The 12,992-nt window shown below is 47.5% G+C and overlaps 1 protein-coding gene across 4 annotated transcripts in view; it reads left to right on the top strand.

Moving 5' to 3' along the window:
- LOC120403578 (acyl-CoA (8-3)-desaturase-like) overlaps positions 1 to 12,992 on the top strand; it is a 41,650-nt gene that overhangs the window by 17,374 nt on the left and 11,284 nt on the right. For all 4 annotated transcript variants that reach the window (XM_039534829.1, XM_039534828.1, XM_039534830.1 and 1 more), the window contains one exon: positions 8,870 to 8,946. In XM_039534829.1, the coding sequence (XP_039390763.1) occupies positions 8,870 to 8,946 (77 nt within the window). The remainder of the gene's footprint in view (positions 1 to 8,869; positions 8,947 to 12,992) is intronic.

Genomic DNA, 12,992 nt, shown 5'->3' on the forward strand with positions numbered 1-12,992 from the left:
CTATGACAGGACAGAGACCCCCTTTCTTTTTCTGAATCAACAAATAACTGGAGAAGCTTCTTTCCCTGCACTCTTGCAGCACCTTCTATATGACTCCTAGATGCAGAAACAAGGTGACTTCTTTTTACAATAGTCTCTTGTGAGAAAGAACCCTGAAGAGTGACGAGGAAGGTTCCTGGGTATCAGGCAAAGAATGGAAGTGGCTGGTGCAGGCATGGGTGATGATACCCAGAACCCATTTCTTGGCTATTATCACAGACCACTCACAATGGAAGGGACAAGGCAACTTTCAGAAGTTAGCTCTGAAATGGTCTCAATGTGGTTCCTAACACTCCTTTCAAATCTCCTGCTTCTGAGACTGCATTCGGTCTCTGTTGAGGCTGGAATTTGAAGGGTTTATAGAATCACAGAAAATGTAAATCTGGAAGGGACCTCAAAGGCCAACTAGTCCATCCCCCTGTGCTGAGGCAGGATTTAGTATAACTAGATAATCCCCAACAAGTGTTGATCTAATCTGTTCTTAAAAACTTCCCCTATGGATTCTTTGTCTCCTGGATCTCAGATGGAAATGTTTTCCGAAAGAGAGGGACTGACACAATAAAAAGGAGGGGAAAAAATCCCAAGCCAGCCCTCCTCTCTCACTGTCTTTCTCTATCTATTAATTCACTGCACCAGAACATGGATGCTGACATGCCCGGAGGGCTGAGTCATGAAGCGGACGCAGTGGGGCTTGGACTGTGTTGGGTCTGGAGGCAGAGACAATGATGGGAGAGTCACCACTAAGGGTATGTCTACACTACAAAACTATTTCGAATCAACTTAAGTCGAATTTGTGGGATCGACCTTATGAAGTCGAATTTGTGTATCCACACTAAATACACTAATTCGACTGTGTGAGTCCACAGTAACGGGGCAAACGTCGACTTTGGAAGCGGTGCACTGTGGGAAGCTATCCCACAGTTCCCGCACTCCCCGCTGCCCATTGGAATTCTGGGATTTCCCCCCAATGCATGCTGGGGGGGGAAACTGTGTCGAGGGTGGTCCTTGGTAACTGTCAGCATTCAACCGTCACTCCCGCCAGTGGGAAATCAGTTCGTGCACTTTTCTTGTTATAAGTGACAGCGCGGACACCACAGCACTCCACTGCGATCATGGAGCCCGCTGCGATCATCGCTGCACTTATGGCCGTTGTCAACTCCTCGCACCTTATCGTACACCTCTTCAACAGTTAGATGCTGAGAAATCGGGCGAGGAGGCAACGGCAGCGCGGTGAGGACATGAAGTCTCAGACTGGCACAGACCTGTCAGAAAGCACGGGACGCCGCGACGTGGAGATCATGGTGGCACTGGGTCATGTTCATGCTATGGGATGGCGATTCTGGGCCCGGGAAACAAGCACGGACTGGTGGGACCGCATAGTGCTGCAGGTCTGGGATGAATCACAGTGGCTGCTAAACTTCAGGATGCGTAAGGGCACTTTCCTTGAACTGTGTGACTTGCTGTCCCCTGCCCTGAAGCGCAAGGACACCAGGATGCGAGCAGCCCTGACAGCGCAGAAGCGAGTGGCCATAGCCCTCTGGAAACTTGCCACGCCAGACAGCTGCCGGTCAGTAGCGAACCACTTTGGCATGGGCAAATCTACCGTGGGGGTTGCTGTGATGCAAGTAGCCAACGCAATCGTTGAACTCCTGCTCTCGAAGGTAGTGACCCTGGGAAACGTCCAGGTTGTCATAGCTGGCTTCGCCGCGATGGGATTCCCAAACTGCGGTGGGGCTATAGATGGGACTCACATCCCTATCCTGGGACCGGATGACCAGGCCAGCCAGTACATTAACCGAAAGGGCTACTTTTCAATGGTGCTGCAAGCACTGGTGGACCATAGGGGACGCTTTACCAACATCAACGTCGGGTGGCCGGGCAAGGTTCATGACGTGCGTGTGTTCAGGAACTCTGGTCTGTTTAAACGCCTCCAGGCAGGTAGTTTCTTCCCGGACCACAAAATAACTGTTGGGGATGTGGAGATGCCTACAGTGATCCTCGGGGACCCAGCCTACCCGCTAATGCCCTGACTCATGAAGCCCTATACAGGCGCCTTGGACAGTGAGAAGGAACTCTTCAACTACCGGCTGAGCAAGTGCAGAATGGTGGTGGAGTGTGCTTTCGGACATCTCAAGGGGAGATGGCGGAGCTTACTGACTCGCTCACATCTCAGCGAAAACAATATCCCCATTGTTATTGCAGCTTGCTGTGTGCTCCACAATCTCTGTGAGAGCAAGGGGGAGACCTTTATGGCGGGATGGGAGGTTGAGGCTGGCTGCAGATTACGCTCAGCCAGACACCCGTGCTATTAGAAGATCCCAGCGGGAAGCACTGTGCATCCGGGAGGCTTTGAAAGCTAGGTTCCTCAGAGAGCAGGGTAACCTATGACTGTCCAGTTGCTTTACAGAGAAGCTGAACCTGCCCCTGTTTCTTTACCCATTTACTGTTGACTCTCCTCTGCAGTCTCATACCCCGTTCACCCCACTTGCCCCCTTCCAACACACGTGTAAAAATAAAGGTAATGGAGCATTGTTATTTAAAAACCTTTTCTTTAATAATGATTTCGCGTCAAAGGGTTGAAACAGGGATGCGGACTGTGGTGGGTAGGGTGTGCAGTGATGTAGAGACCCCGCTTCTAGACTATAGGAATGATAGCCTACTGCTCCTACAGTGGTCTCTGGGGGGAGGACAGTTACAGGTGGGTGTGCAGGAAGGGGTGAGGGGTGTAGGCTTTGGGACGGAGTTTGGGTGCAGCCTCTGGGCTGGGGGTGGGGGCGTAGGAAGGGGTGAGGGGTGTGTGGGAAGGGGGAGGAGGCGTAGGGGGTTGCGGGCTATGGCTGGGGCTGAGGGTTTGGGGCATTGTGGAGGCTCAGGGCAACGGTAGAAGGGCAGGGTGATGGCAACCTGCCTTGCCATTTGTGGATGGCAGGCGCTAGGACCCTGGGGCAGCAGACAGCATTTGTCAGGTAGGGACGCAGCGCGCGGGGGGGAGGGGGGAAGACAACACGCCGGGGGAGGGGTGGCAGGTGGGCGCTGGGACCTGCTCCAGGCAGGGAATTGACGGGGCTGGGGGAGACCCGCGTGGGTCAGGGCCCGATCCAGGCTGGGCCGGAGGAGAGACCCATCTCCAAGTATACCTGGAGCAGGGCACCTGCCGCCTATGAACAGAACATTAAAAACACCTCACAGACTGACCAGGGTGCCTAGTGACTGCACTCAGTGAGTAACCTGCTGTTGATCCTACCCCCATGTCTGTACCCTGTTCATGGTGACTGTCCTATGCAATTACCAAACCCCTCTCCCCGCTTCACAGAAAGTCTTCAGCAAACAAATATGACAGAAACAGTAATTAACAGCAAACTACTTTTAATACTCGACAACACAGTAAAGGTGAGAACTTTTCAAAATCTAGGGACTGAGAAGTTTTGGGTAATTTAGCAGTCCGCTGTGGTGCAGTGACAGTTTTCACGGCCCTTGGTACCCCTCCTTCTTGTTATTCTGGGAGAGGTGGGTATTGGAGTGTGTGGCGGGGGAGGGCGGTTGCAGACACAGTGCAGGGGGGCTCTGTCCTCCTGCCTGCGGTCCTGCAAAACATCGACAAGGCGCCTGAGCATGTCCGTTTGCTCCCTCAGTAGTCCAAGCAGCGTTTGAGTCGCCTGCTGATCCTCCTGACACCATCTGTCCTCCCGTTCGCTGTGTGAGCGCTGCTGCTGTGTGAGGTTCTCCCTCCACTGGCTCTGCTGGTCCACTTCTGCTCTGGAGCAGCCCATAAGTTCAGCAAACATCTCGTCCCGTGTCCTTTTCTTACGACGCCTAATCTGCGCCAGCCTCTGTGAGGGGCATGGTGGAGCAGGTCGGGATAATGTTGCAGCTGTGTGAGGGGGAAAAGGGAGTGAATTGCTTACAAAGATGCCTTTTCTTAAAAATGAAACATAGTCTACTCATTACCTGTGAACCAGACCATGGACGGCACCTATCTCCTGAGCACTCACTCAGGGAAAGTTCGATTTCTCTGCATTCGCTTTCATTGCCTGGGGTATTGCACTGCAGACCAGACAAGTGGGGCAGGAAAGCTGAATCCGTGGAGCAGCCAGGCATGGTAAGCCAAAGGCTTTTGGCTGATTAAAAGTCAATGTCCAGCTCTGTCCTCTTGCTGCAGGCAATCCTGAAAGCATAAATTCTGCCCCTGTTCCACCCCCTCGCGGTTTTCCCTTGGAAAAGATCCCTGTATGCTGCCAATCTGTAGCCTCCAGCACGTGGCTCTAAAGTGACGCTTCTTGTTGTTCTATGGAACAGTGAAGCACTACCAATAGTAATAGTACACAAATCGCTCTACTTACATGCAGGAGTCTGCGCACGAGATCACCCTGAGGAGGGTGTCACGGAGAGACAGGGAGCGCATGCTGAATGAAAGCCAGCACAAGCCAGGGTCCTATGCTGCGATGCTCGTCAAGGCACTGGTCCCGGAGTACCAGCTGAGAGCGTGGCGCGGAAAAGTGCGCTACCTCGGAGCACCCAATAAGCCAGCTCTCCCCAGGAACCTCCTCCATAGGCTTTTTGACTACCTCCAGGAGAGCTTCCTGGAGATCTCCGAGGAAGATTCCTCTTCCATTCCCCTGCATTTAGACCTTCTGTTCGCCTAGTCTATTTTCCTGTTCCATTAATAATAAAAGTTTACATGTTTAAAGCACTTACCGACTGATCCTTCTCCTGATTCAGGGTCCGTGGTAACGGCTGCGGAGGGTTGGTAGGGGATCTCAGTGAGGGTGATGAAGAGATCCTGGCTGTCGGGGAAATCAGCGTTGTAAGCGCTGTCGACTGCCTCCCCCTCCTCATCTCCTTCCTCATCTTCCCCATCTGCGAACGTCGACGAGGAACTGGCCATCGACACTATCCCTTCGTCAGAGTCCACACACACTGGTGGGGCAGTGGTGGCAGACCCACCGAGAATGGCATGCAGTTCCTCGTAGAAGCGGCATGTCTGGGGCTGAGCTCCGGAGCGTCCGTTTGCCGCTTTGATTTTATGGTAGCCTTGTCTCAGCTCCTTGACTTTCACGCGGCACTGCATTGCATCCCGGCTGTATCCTCTGTCTGTCATGGCTTTGGAGACCTTCTCGTAGGTCTTCGCATTCCGTTTGTTGGAGCGCAGCTCCGAAAGCACAGACTCATCACCCCACACACCGATCAGATCCAAGACTTCCCGGTCAGTCCATGCTGGGGACCTCTTTCTATTCTGGGATTGCCTGGACTCCTCTGCTGGAGAGCTCTGCATCGTTGCCGGTGCTGGCTGAGCTCGCCCCGATGTCCAACCAGGACATGAGATTCAAAGTGCCCAGACAGGAAAAGGAATTCAAATTTTCCCGGGTCGTTTCCTGTGTGGCTGGTCAGAGCATCCAAGCTCGGACTGCTGTCCAGAGCGTCAACAGAGTGGTGCAGTGTGGGATAGCTCCCGGAGCTACTAAGTTCGATTTGCATCCACACCTAGCCTAATTCGACATGGCCATGTCGAATTTAGCGCTACTCCCCTCGTCGGGGAGGAGTACAGAATTCGAACTAAAGAGCCCTCTATGTCGAGTTAAATGGCTTCCTGGTGTGGACGGGTGCGCGGTTAATTCGAATTAACGCTGCTAAATTCGAATTAAAGTCCTAGTGTAGACCAGGCCTAGGAGAGGGCGCACTGGCGGAGAGAGCTAATCCCCGGGATGGCTGGCAGGAAGCACCACTTTGGTGAGTGAACCCCATCACATGGCTCAGCATCGCCTTTGAATCCTTGAGGGGAAGAGAGTACTTCACCCGTCTTGTTGCTAAAAAGCTTCATCTCCTCAAAAGTCACCTCTTCTGCCTATAGAATACCAGATTCCTGAAACCAAGAGGCACATAGTATTGTAATACCAGTGGCCATGGACTTGCTGGCTGCATCTGACATTGCATAGCCACCTGCAGTACTATTTTTGCTACCATCTCACCTTCTCTGATGATCTTCCTCAGCTCTTCCCCACATTCTTGTGGGAGTTCGGGTGGGAACTATAATGCCCTTTTATGTCAAAAAAGTGCAATCATCAAAAAGGCCTTGCAGTTTGTGATACAAAGTTGGATATGCTTATAACGGAAAAGGTCCAGTTTCTTGGTGTCCTCATCTTTCAGCATACCCTTGGTGGACATGGTCTTTTCTTGGACCACAGACACAACTAGAGACCCTGGGGCGGGATGAGTATTAAAGTGTTCAAATCCTTTGGGCAGCATTTGATAAATACTTTTCCACTTGCTTCAATATTGGGGGAAGCAAGGCTGGAGTGCCAGAATGCTTTTGCTGGCTCCAGTATGCCCCAGTTTATTATGAAAGCAATTCATACAGCCAAGGAGCTGAGGATGTTGAACAGAGACGTTGTCTCTGCCTCCAGACCCAACTCACTCCAAGCCCCACAGCGTCCTCTTCATGATTTATGCCTCCGGGCATGTCGCCATCCATGCTTTCCCTGCTTCCGGGGGAAAGTATCTCCCAGTATCTTACACTATTCGTGTAAGCAAGTCCTGGAAGGCCTTAAAGTCCTTGACAGCAGGTGTCGGGGCTGATGTGAATGCTGTCTCAGGTGATGATGAAGAGTTTTTGTTGTCTCCAGAATCTTCTCTGCCTACTCATGGGGTCCCACTCATGAGGCCCTAACCACAGAAGCTACCAGTGACTGAGATCTCCCCATCTTCCTTAAGGCATGTGGTGGGGATCTGCTCCTAGATGTATGGGAGGGTGGACCCCAGTAAAGCCCAGGAGGCAAAGGAGGTGTTTTGTAGGGATACTGGCCAGGCTGTGCTGGCCTAGCCCATTGCCATTTGTGTAGCAGTACACTGTACAGGGCATCTCTGGAACTCCCTGTAGCATGCCTTGCTAGCCTGAGGGGACAAAGCTCTCCACTCAGTATAGGACAGAAGGAGCAGCTAGGAGACAGTGATAAAACGTGCATCTGGAATGGTGGTGCCATTGGATGTGGTCCCAGTATGGGGCAGGGGGCAGGCATGGTCATCCCAGTTTTGATGTGAAGTGAGAAGAAATGGCTGTTCTTCTCTCTCAGTATGTATCTAGGTAACAAAATGTGCTTGTTTATGAGTGCCAGGGTAAGTATCAGTCTGGGTCTCAGCACTGGAGTTGGTACCAGATGTGTCTTCTGGGCTTTCATCACAATCAGCTCTTCATCGCAGCGCTTGATGTCAATGTGCTCTTGGATGGTTTGTCTCTGGAGCTGCACTTTGAATCCTCCCTGCAAGATAATCCCATGGACACCAAGATCTGTGTGTATGATTGATGCGGGTCTGCTTCTTGGCACCCTGCAAAGCAGAAGGCACAGTATCAGATCTGCCTGCCCTGGTGTCAGTACTTGCCATTGTTAAGGACACCAGTACCAATGCAGTTGCTATCAAGGATCCCAGTGCCAGTGTCATGGATTTTTTAGGCCTTTTATATGTTCCCTTCTCCTTGCTCAAACTCAGGGTACGATGCCTGCCGACAGGGAAACTTGCCATGAATTAGTCATCTCAACTCCATCTTAGTGGTTCCTACCTCTTCAGGATCACATGTGACTTTCATAGATTGGCCAAGGAAATGTAATTTGAGTTTCACATAGGTCTAGGGTGAGGAGAGGCAGATTGAGCATTTTTTGGGATGTGCCCTTCCCTGGCGTAGAATAGAGATCTGCCACGCCTATCAATCAAAGGCATAAAAATGTTGTACAATGAACAGCGATTAAACCTCACCCTGCCATGTAGGAAGGTGTACAAGGGGTTCTTGATTTGGATGGTTTGGGTTGGTTGTTTTTTTAAAAATCCAATAAGAAAAAAGAGTTAAATGAAGGCAGAATTTCACAGAATTCAGTAAACAGTGAAATATAAGTTTACTAATGAATAGCAGATTGGACACTGTCCAAGTTCTGTCTTGCTGCAATGGGCAGTAAGAGGGAACTGAGAGAAGGTCATGATTGCTCTGCCCTTTATGCTGTCGAATGGTAACACAAGGAAGCCTGTGTGACTCCAACTGACACTGCTACTCAGAACATATTTGAAGTTCAATATCACAAGGCACATGTGGACCTACAGTGGTAGCCATAGTGACATATACTTGAAGAAGAATTAGTAGTTGCCTGAGTTGCATGACCTACATTACATTCATTCTGTACAAACAGATTATAGTCCCAGTAATAGATGGACTTGGCCAATTTTATGAAACTGAAAACAAAATTTATTGGGAGGAAATTTAAACAAAACAGTGTGAATAATCATTTGCAGTTGTTTTAGAAAATGTTACTATATGCACAAGAAACCCACAATTGCACATTCATGGAAGAAAGCTTCTTCAATTTAAAAAAAAATAATCCTGGTTAAGAAAGTAAATGCATCAATAAAAAAAATAAGAATATATTATAAATGGAAAAAGGGTGATGTCGAGAGTGATGACTATATTTTAGCAGTTGTTAAATAGATATTCGATAAAGGAAGCTAAAGGTATCAATGAACAAAATTCCATGGTGTGTTGCATTAAGGATAATAAGAAGGAATTTTAAAAATATATCAGGAACAACAGAAATCTTAGCAAGAGTAGAGCTACATTACCAGATAAGGGTGGTAAAATTATCAATAATGATGCGGAAAAGGCCAATATGTATTTCTGTTCTGGATTTGGAAAGAAGCAAGATGATGTATTCACATCTTACTGTGATAATGAAATACATTCTATTGCAACAGTAAACAGGGAGGATGTTAAACAGCAGCTGATATTGGTGGTGTCAATGTTTAGATGATGTGATGAATAATGTCTCTATGTTGTCCTCATTCCCTCTTCCAGCAATTCTCCCATTCCTATTTCCTGTCTACTTTCAATATTTTGCATTCCACAAGACAATCCAGAGAAAAGACTGGGTGGTAAGTGCTGCCTAATCATGACTGTGGATGTACAAAGAACCTTGAAAGACAAAGGAGCACATGAGGGGTTGCACCCTTCAAACATTAATAAGAAAATAAGAATGGCCAAACTAGGTCAGACTAATGGTCCATCCAGCCCAATATCCTGTCTTCTGACAGTGGCCAATGCCAGGTGCATCAGAAGGAATGAACAGAACGGGCAATCATCAAGTGATCCATTCCCTGTTGTCCACTCCCAGCTTCTAGTGAATAGAGGCTAGGGACACTCAGAGCAAGGTGTTGCATCCCTGCCCATCCTGGTTAATAGCCATTGATGATCCTCCCTGAACTTATCTAGTTCTTTTTGAACCCTGTTATAGTTTTGGTCTTCACAACATCCCCTGGAACAGAGTTCCCCAGGTTAACTTTGTGTTGTATGAAGAAGTAATTCCTTTTGCTTGTTTTAAACTTGCTGCCTATTAATTTCATTGGGTGACTCCTAGTGCTTGTATTATGTGAAGGAGTAAATAACATTTCCTTATTCACTTTCTCCACACCAATCAAGACTTTATAGACCTCTCTCATATCCCCCCTTAGTCATCTCTTTTTCCAGTTGAAAAGTCCCAATCTTTTTAATCTCTCCTTATACACAAGCTGTTCCATATCCCTCATCATTTTAGTTGCCCTTCTCTGTACCTTTTCCAATTCCAATATGTCTTTTTTGAGATGGGTCGACCACATCTGCATGCAATATTCAAGATGTGGGCATACCATGGATTTATATAGAGGCATTATGATATTTTCTGTCTTGTTATCTATCTGTTTCCTAATGGTTCCTAACATTGTTAGTTTTTTTGACTGCCACTTCACAATGAGCAGATGTTTTCAGAGAACTATCCACAATGACTCCACAATCTTTCTTGAGTGGTAATAGCTAATTTAGACCCCATCATTTTGAGTATATAGTTGGGATTATATTTTCCAATGTGCATTATTTTGCATTTATCAATATTCAGATTCATTTGCCATTCTGTTGCCCAGTCACCCAGTTTTGTGAGATCCCTTTGTAACTCTTCAGTCTGCTTTGGACTTAACTATCTTGAGTAGTTTTGTATTGTCTGTAAATTTTGCCACCTCTCTGTTTACCCGTTTTTCCAGATAATTTATTAATATTTTGAATAGGACTGTGCCCAGTACAGACCCCTGGGGGGAACCACTATTTATCTCTCTACATTCTGAAAACTGACCATTAATTCCTACCCCTTTGTTTCCTATCATAGAATCATAGAATCATAGAATCTCAGGGTTGGAAGGGACCTCAGGAGGTCATCTAGTCCAACCCCCTGCTCAAAGCAGGACCAAACCCAACTAAATCATCCCAGCCAGAGCTTTGTCAAGCCTGACCTTAAAAACCTCTAAGGAAGGAGATTCCACTTTTAACCAGTTACCAATCCATGAGAGGACCTTCCCTTTTATCCCATAACAGGTTACTTTGCTTAAGAGCCTTTGGTGAGGAACCTTGTCAAAGGCTTTCTGGAAAACTAAGTACACTATATCCACTAGATCATCCTTGTCCACATACTTGTTTGACCCCCTCAAAGAATTATAATAGATTGGTGAGGCATGATTTCCCTTTCCTAAAATGTTGACTCTTCCCCCAACAAATCATGTTCATCTACATGTCTGATAATTCTGTTCTTTACTATAATTTCAACCAATTTGCCTGGTACTGAAGTTAAGCTTACCAACCTGTCATTGCCAGGATCATCTCTGGAACCCTTTTTAAAAATTGGCATCACATTAGCTATCCTGCAGTCATCTGGTACAGAAGCTGATTCAAATGATAAGTTACATACGACAATTAGTAGCTCTGCAATTTTGTATTTAAGTTCCTTCAGAACTCTTGGATGAATACTATCTGGCTTCAGTGATTTATAACTGTTTGTCAATTTGTTACAAAACCTCCTCTAATGACACCTCAATCTGGGACAGTTCCTCAGATTTGTCCCCTACAAAGAATGGCACAGGTGTGGGACTCTCCCTCACATCTTCTGCAGTGAAGACTGATACAAAGAATTAATTTAGTTTCTTTGCAATGGTCCTATCACCCTTGAAAGTTCCTTTAGAACCTCGATCATCCAGTCCTAGGTCATTTCACGGTGATCACCTGATTTGCAAGTTTAAGCTAAAAGATTTTATGAATACTGGCACTATCCTACTGGCACTCTCCTATTGTTAGGACTGGGACTGGAGTTTCCAAGATTTATTGTTCTGGCCTGGGTGACATCAGTATCTCAGGTAAACAATGACTCATGTTAACCGAGGTTTCATTGCCTCCGTGACAATAATGCAATTGTCTCCTGCTTTCTGGTCACCATCTCTGCAGAACACATACATCAAAACCTTAACTCTGACCCCCTACTGATACAAACCATCCAAGACTCCCTTTACCAAACTATTCCCTCCAAACACCCAGACTATTACACCAAACATCCACAGGGAGCAGCGTTGAGAGGGAAGAGAGCAGAAGAGAGGTTCTGGTATAGCGTAGTGTGTTTGGTGAAGGAAGTTTGTAGAAGAGGGTGCTGGAATATTGGCATCCCTAGAGGGGGCACAATGAAGCTTGTATGCAGTGGAATACAGTAGTTGTGATAGAGGCCAGATGTGTTCCCGTAAACAGCTATTTACTGGTAGGTTTTAGTTTTTCATTTCCTTGCGTTTGTGGTTTTGTGGTATACTGAGTACGTAGTAACTGTTTCATAACAGAGTATTTGGAGTATTAATTATTGTTTATGTACACATTTGAAGATGGATATTACTAAATTATGTCAGGGTGATCATCTCTCCACAGTGAATGTTGTGATTAGCTTTCAAATTAAAGAAAGTTTTGATGCCCCCGCCACCAAATTTCTCTTGTGTGCATGATCGTCAGCATACTGCACGCTAGTAACTCTGCACATGCTCCCTATTCATTGCCATCTATAAAAGCTCTAACTGGGAGCTGAGTGTCTCTGAATCTGCCTCTCACTCACTATTCTGTGACCATGGCATTTTTCACTTTAGCCTGGTCTACACTAGGCGTTTAAACCGGTTTTAGGAGCGTAAAACCAATTTAACACCACAACCGTCCACGCTAGGAGGCACCTTATATCGATTTTAATGGCTCTTTAAACCGGTTTCTGTACTCCTCCCTAACGAGAGGAGTAACGCTAGTATCGGTATTAACATATCGGATTAGGGTTAGTGTGGACGCTGATCGACGGCATTGGCCTCCGGGAGCTATCCCACAGTGCACCAGTGACCGCTCTGGACCGCAATCTGAACTCGGATGCAGTGGTCAGGTAGACAGGAAAAGCCCCGCGAACTTTTGAATATTTCCTGTTTGCCCAGCGTGGAGCTCCGATCAGCACGGGTGGCGATGCAGTCCGAAATCAAAATAAAAAAAGAGCTCCAGCACGGACCATGCGGATGTGATCGCTGTAAGGGCAGGCAAATCCGTTCTATCAGCGCTCCGTTACAGAAGATGAAATTCAGAATCCTTTTTTAAAAATCTCCAGACAGACGCCATAGCAGGGACTCAGCGCACTGCAGCGTGACAAGCGTAACGGAAAGCCAAAGAATCAAATGGACGCTCATGGACTGGAGGACTGAAGCTATCCCACAGTTCCTGCAGCCTCCGAAAAGTATTTGCATTCTTGGCTGAGCTCTAAATGCTTCTAGGGTCAAACACAGTGTCCGCGGTGGGTCAGGGCATAGCTTGGCAATCTACTCACCCCCCACACACACACCCAGAAGCGAAAGGGAAAACAATCCTCTGACTCTTTTACATGTCACCCTATCTTTACTGAATGCTGCAGATAGACACGATGCTGCAGCCGTCAACACCAACATCATCACTCCCCCCCTGCCATGGGTGGCTGATGGTACAAAAGGACTGGTAACCATCCTCGTCATCAGCCTATTGGCACATGGGGCAGTAACCATGCTGACTAGCATCAGTCAGGTTGATCAAGGGTGCCTGGCCCTAATTTTTTCTGGTGGTGGATGGTGCAATATGGCTGGTAACC

The sequence above is a fragment of the Mauremys reevesii genome, linkage group 4, assembly GCF_016161935.1.
Source record: "Mauremys reevesii isolate NIE-2019 linkage group 4, ASM1616193v1, whole genome shotgun sequence".
Classification (NCBI taxonomy): Eukaryota; Metazoa; Chordata; order Testudines; family Geoemydidae; genus Mauremys; species Mauremys reevesii.